The 6,000-nt window shown below is 44.2% G+C and overlaps 1 protein-coding gene across 6 annotated transcripts in view; it reads right to left on the bottom strand.

Annotated features, from left to right (window-relative positions):
- The window catches only part of TESC (tescalcin), a 71,849-nt gene that overhangs the window by 25,665 nt on the left and 40,184 nt on the right, over nucleotides 1-6,000 (bottom strand). For 5 of the 6 annotated variants that reach the window (XR_002824527.1, XM_004379041.2, XM_023733775.1 and 2 more), the window contains one exon: nucleotides 5,003-5,083. The exons of the other annotated variant lie outside the window; for it this stretch is intronic. Coding sequence is in view for 4 of the 5 variants with exons in the window: in XM_004379041.2 (XP_004379098.1) it covers nucleotides 5,003-5,083 (81 nt within the window). In the remaining variant the exon portion in view is untranslated. The remainder of the gene's footprint in view (nucleotides 1-5,002; nucleotides 5,084-6,000) is intronic. 6 annotated transcript variants of the gene reach the window in all.

The following is a 6,000-nucleotide window of genomic DNA, read 5'->3' as shown; positions in this document are numbered from 1 at the left end:
AGCAAGAAAAGAAAAGAATGAATAAAAATCGGAAAGGGAAAAGAACAGCAAAGTTCCCAGGGATCCCACCAGTGCGGCTATGAGGTCTGGGGAAGTTGTTCTCAGGTGTTGCAGTACAGCCTGGCTAGAAGGCGTGGAGGTATACAACGCCAGGTATTCAGGGAACAGAAAGAGAAGGAAGATATAGAGGGACGAGAAACTGAGTAATGAAGAGAGACAAAAAGGGAAAAAGAGGGAAAAGAAAACAGATTAAAAAAAAAAAAAAGAACAAGAAAAGCCCCCAAAAGACAGGGGAAAAAAAAAAAGAAAAGAAAACAACAAAAAAAGAAATGCTCTCAGGGATCAGTCTGCATGTCTGTGCAAGCCAAAGGGTAGGTTCCAAGCCATGCAGCACCGCCTGTCCAGAACGGGCTCCCAACTCAAGAAAAGGAAAAGAAAACAAACAAACAATTCAAAACAAACAAATAAACAAAAGCCTCGGGGTCCCACCAGCGCGGCAGCCCAGACCGGGAAACAGCTCCACACTCAAACGGAGTTCTGCAGCCCCTCAGGAAGAAGCAAAGATGGTGCATGGAGCCAGGTATTTGAGCGAAAGGAGGGGGAGGTGGTGAGAGGCAAGGAAGAAATCAAAAGAAGCAGGAAAAAAAGCAACACCAGCAGCCAACAAATGGCACTCAGAGAGCCAGCTAGTGCGGGCTGGTGGAATCCAAGCAACCAGTGCTTCCCGGACCAGAGACTGTGTCCGCGGGAAGCAGAGGAGGCCAAGTGTGGGTGAAGAAGGGTAGGGGGTAAGAAAGCGTATATCATAAATTACTGGAGCTCCGCAGCCCCTCAGGAAGAAGCAAAGATGGCACACGGAGTCAGGTATTTGAGCGAAGAGTGGGGGCGGGTGGTGAGAGGTAAGGAAGAAATCAAAAGAAGCAGAAAAAAGCAACACCAGCAGCCAACAAATGGCACTCAGAGAGCCGGCCTGTTCAGATGGCGGGAATCCAAGCAACCGGTGCTTCCCGGACAAGAGATTCTGGCTGTGGGAAGCAGAGGAGGCAGAGTGGGGGTGAAGAAGGGTGGGGGGCGGGAAAGCGTATATCGCAAATTACTGGTTGTTTTGTCTCCCGCTGGAAGCATCATGAAGCTGCTTTCTCGTACCCCGTTTCCTGGCCTCCGATAGAAGTCCAAGATGGTGGATCCGCGCTGCGTTAGCTGATAGGGGACCTCTGCCTGAATCTCTCCTCGCTCTCCGTTCTCTGTCAGTTTTCTCACTCCATTTGGTGCTTGGCTGAGTTCTTTATCTCTTCATTTAATGTTTTAGGGTTTCAGGATTGTTGTTTTCTCTGTTAGGCTTAGTTTTTTGGATCTTTGCTGTGGAGGGATGGCATGGTGCTTCTGCTTAGAGCACCATTTTGCCAGAAGTCCCAACGGTGTTTTTTAATGAGATTGAGAAACAAATCACCAACTTCACATATGGAAAGGGAAGAGGCCCCGAATAAGTACAGCATTACTCAAGAAGAAGAACAAAGCGGGAGGCCTCATGCTACCTGATTTTAGAATGTATTATACCGCCACGGTAGTCAAAACATCCTGGTACTGGTAAAACAACAGAGACATAGACCAATGGAACAGAATTGAGAATCCAGACATAAATTGATCCACCTATGAGCTGCTGATATTTGACAAAGGCCCAAAGTCCATTAATTGGGGAAAAGACAATCTCTTTAACAAATGGTGCTGGCATAATTGGATATCCATCTGCAAAAAACTGAAACAACACCCATACCTCACACCATGCACAAAAACTAACTGAAAATGGACCAAAGACCAAAATACAAAATCGAAAACAATAAAGATCATGGAAGAAAAAACAGGGACAACGCTAGGAGCCCTAATACATGGCATAAACACAATACGAACCATAAGTAACAATGCACAAGCACCAGAAGAGAAACTAGATAACTGGGAGCTCCTAAAAATAAAACACTTATGTTCATCAGAAGAGTTCACCGAAAGAGTAAAAAGACAACACACAGACTGGAAAAAATCTTTGGCTACGACAAATCCGATCAGCATCTAATCTCGAAAATTCACAAGATACTGCAAAACCTCAACAACAAAAAGACAAATAACTCAATTAAAAAATGGGCAAAGGATATGAACAGGCACTTCACCAAAGAAGACATTCAGGTGAGTAAACAGACACATGACAAAATGCTCATGATCATTAGCCATTAGAGAAATGCAAATCAAAACTACAATGAGATACCATCTCACCCCAACAAGGCTAGCATTAATCCCAAAACCACAAAATAATAAATGTTAGAGAGGTTGTAGACAGACTAGAACACTTATACACTGTTGGTGGGAATGTAAAATGGTACAACCACCCTGACAGGAATCACAACAGAGTCCCTGACGGAGCAGGAGAAAAGTAGGGTGCAGAACTCAAATTCTAGTAAAAAGACTAGACTTAACCGCTTGACTGAGACTGGAGGGACCCCGGAGGACATGGCCCCTGGACTCTCCATTAGTGCGAAACTAAAACCATTCCTGAGGCCAACTCTTCAGACATTAGACTGGACTATGGGACATAAAATGATACTCGTGAAGAGTGTGCTTCTTAGCTCAAGTAGATACATGAGACTAAATGGGCAGCCCCTGTCCAGAGGCGAGATGAGAAGGCAGAAAGGGTCAGGAGCTGGTTGAATGGACACGGGAAATCCAGGGCGGAAAGGAGGAGTGTGCTGTCACAGCATGGGGAGAGCAATTAGAGTCACATAACAACGTATGTATAAATTTTTGCATGAGAGACTAACTTGAACTGTAAACTTTCACTTAAAGCACAACAATAAAATAAAAAAAGAATTTGAGTTCTGTTCCGCGTTTTTCTCCCATTCTATCTGGGCCCATCCATGGGGTTTTCAATGACTGATTTTTTGGAAGTAGATTGCCAACCTTTCTTCTGAGGTGCCTCTGGGTGGACTCGAATCTCCAAACTTTCCGTTAGCAACTAAGTGCATTTACCATTTGCACCACCCAGTGACTAGATATTTACATACTTATATACAAATTCTACTTTATTTTTTTACCTTTCCATTATAAAATGAAACCACGGCGGGGCGGGGAGGACAAAAAACAAAAAATGGGCAAAGCAACTGAGTAGACTTTCCACCGAAGAGGAATATACAAATGGCCAACAAGCACATGAAAGATGCTCAGCATCATTAGTCACTTGTTGTCGTTGTTGTTAGGTGCTGTCAAGTTGGCTCTAACTCATAGCAACCGTAGGCACAGCAGAACGAAACACTGCCTGGTCCTGCGCCATCCTCACAATTGTTGTTATGCCTGAGTGCATTGTTGCAGCCACTGTGTCAGTCCATCTTGTTGAGGATCTTCCTTTTTTCACGTTCCCTCTACTTTACCAAGCATGATGTCCTTCGCCAGGGAGATGCAAATCAAAACCACAATGAGATACCACTTCACCTCCACGAGGATGGCAATGATCAGAAAAACAGAAAATAACAAGTGTTGGCGAGGATGTGGAGAAACTGGCACCCTCATCCATTTCTGGTGCGAATGCAAAATGGCGCAGCGGCTGAGGAAAACAGTTTGGAGGTTCCTCAAAAAGTTAAACGTAGAATTACCATATGACTGAGCAAATCCACTCCTAGGTAGGTACCCGAAAGACTTGAAAGCAGGGATGCTGACAGATACTTGTATGCCAGTGTTCACTGCAGTGCTATTAATAATAGCCAAAAGGTGGAAACAACCCAAATGTCCATCAACAGATGAACAGATAAACAAAACGTGGTGGATAATCACAATGGAATATTAATCAGCCATAAAGAGAAATGAAGTTCTAGTACATGTTGCAACATGGATGAACCCTGAAAACACTACGCTGAATGAAATAAGTTAGATACAAAAAAACAAATATTGTATGATCCCACTTACATGAAATATTGGGAACAGGCAAATGCAGAGAGACCCAAGTTTACTAGGGGAAGGGGGAGTTATTGTTTAACGGGCACTGAGTTTCTGTCAAGGGTGATGAGAAAACTTGGAAACAGACAGTGGTGATGGCTGTACAATGTGATGAATGTACTTAATGTCACTGAATTATATATGTAAAAAAAAAAGGCTACACTGGCAACTGTTAATATATATTTGTACCACAATAAAAAAATAATAAAAAGACTGTTGCTTCTGTCTTGGGTGTTCTCTTTCTCCCCTGTTCCTCACTCTGGGTGAAGCCAGCTGCCATGGTGGGAGTAGCCCTATAAGGAGGTCCACATGACCATCAATATGGCTCCATCAACATGGCTCCATCAACAGCCAGCGAGGACCCAAGACCTGCCAACAGCCACGTGAGCAAGCTTGGAAGGGGAGCCTCCCCAAGTCGAGCCTTCAGATAAAACCCCAGCCCCAGCTAATACCTTTATTTCAGACCCTGAGCCACAGGACCCATCTAATTTACACCCAGATTCCTGATCTGCAGACACTGAAAGATAAAAAATGTGTGTTGTTTTAAGCTGCTAAGTTTTGGGTAATTTGTTATGCAGCCGTAGATAACTAAAAGGCCCAGAGAGATTAAGCAAGCTGTCCAAAGTTATTCAGCCACAAATCCAGGAGTATTTGGCCCAAATCTGTGCTTTTAACCTTTCCCCAACATGGCCCTCCTTATCTCCCTCAACTTAAACGGATGTGCAGAGGACATATCACCATGAGAAGTTAAAAAACTCATTGCTGTCAAGTCGATTCTGACTCGTAATGACACTATAGGACAGAGCAGAACTGCCCCATAGTGTTTCCAAGGCTATAATTTTTATGGAAGCAGATTGCCACATCTTTTTCCCAAGGAGCGGCTAGTAGGTTCAGACGACCGACCTTTTGGTCACGTGCTTAACCACTGCACCACCAGGGCTCCTCCCGTGAAAAGTTACAAACCTAAAACACTTTCCCCAAGGACAACATCACCTGCCACAGGCTGGTCTCAGGGAAACTCACCCACCTGTTGTCAAAGAAGGCATGGATGATTTTGGATCGGATTGGATTGAGCTCCAGGTCAGGGACTTTGTTGAAATTCTCCTTGCTAGTTTCCAAGGGGGGAGAGATGCCCGGAAAAAGAGCAAAAAGAGAAAGCAGACATCAGATGGTTTTGTCTTCACTTATCAAGCTGTATTTTTATCCCTAGCAGGTCCCACGGGAACAGTTCAGAGTTAGAGAAAGGAATGGAGTATGCCATATTTCTCTGTCCACCTCTCATATGCTATGTGGGGAGGTTCAGGACGCTCAAACATGTCTTTTAGAATCTGATCAACACACTGGACATTCAACCCCAGAAAAATGCAGAGACATGGAATATGTACCCTATTCCAGGGGGTCAGAGACCACCTGGGGCCCAGTGAGACTCCAGGGAAGGAAATTCTGCTTTGGCTGCTCTGGACTGAGAGCAGCAGGATGCTGGTGTGGAGTTGTGCACCACACTTTGGCAGGCCCTCCGAAGTCTAAGCACCAAATTACCATATGACCCAGCAATGTCATTCCTAGGTATGTACCGAGGAGGAATGAGAACATATGTCCTCCCAAAAACTTGTATATCAATGTTCACAGCAGCACTGTTCATAATAGTCAAAAAGTAGACACAACTCAAATGTCCATCAATGGATGAATGGATAAAATGTAGTCTATCCATACAATGGGATATTATTTGGCCATAAAAAGCAATCGAGTGTTGATACATGCTACATGGATGAACCCTGAAAACATTATGCTGAGTGAAAGAAGCTAGACAGAGAAAAACACATATTGTATGATTCCATTTATATGAAAAGTCTAGAGTAGGAGGCAAATCTATAGAGACAGAAAGATTAGTGGTTGCCTAGAGCTTGGGGAAGGAGCTCTGGTGGCATAATGGTTAAGGTACTCAGCTGCTAACCAAAAGGCTGGTGGTTCGAACCCACTAGCCACTTCACAGGAGAAAAGACCTGGCAATCTGCTCCCATGAAG

The sequence above is a fragment of the Trichechus manatus genome, unplaced genomic scaffold, assembly GCF_000243295.1.
Source record: "Trichechus manatus latirostris isolate Lorelei unplaced genomic scaffold, TriManLat1.0 scaffold00061, whole genome shotgun sequence".
NCBI lineage: Eukaryota > Metazoa > Chordata > Mammalia > Sirenia > Trichechidae > Trichechus > Trichechus manatus.
The sequence above is the reverse complement of the archived record's forward strand: the minus strand, read 5'-3'. Positions and strand labels throughout refer to the sequence as shown.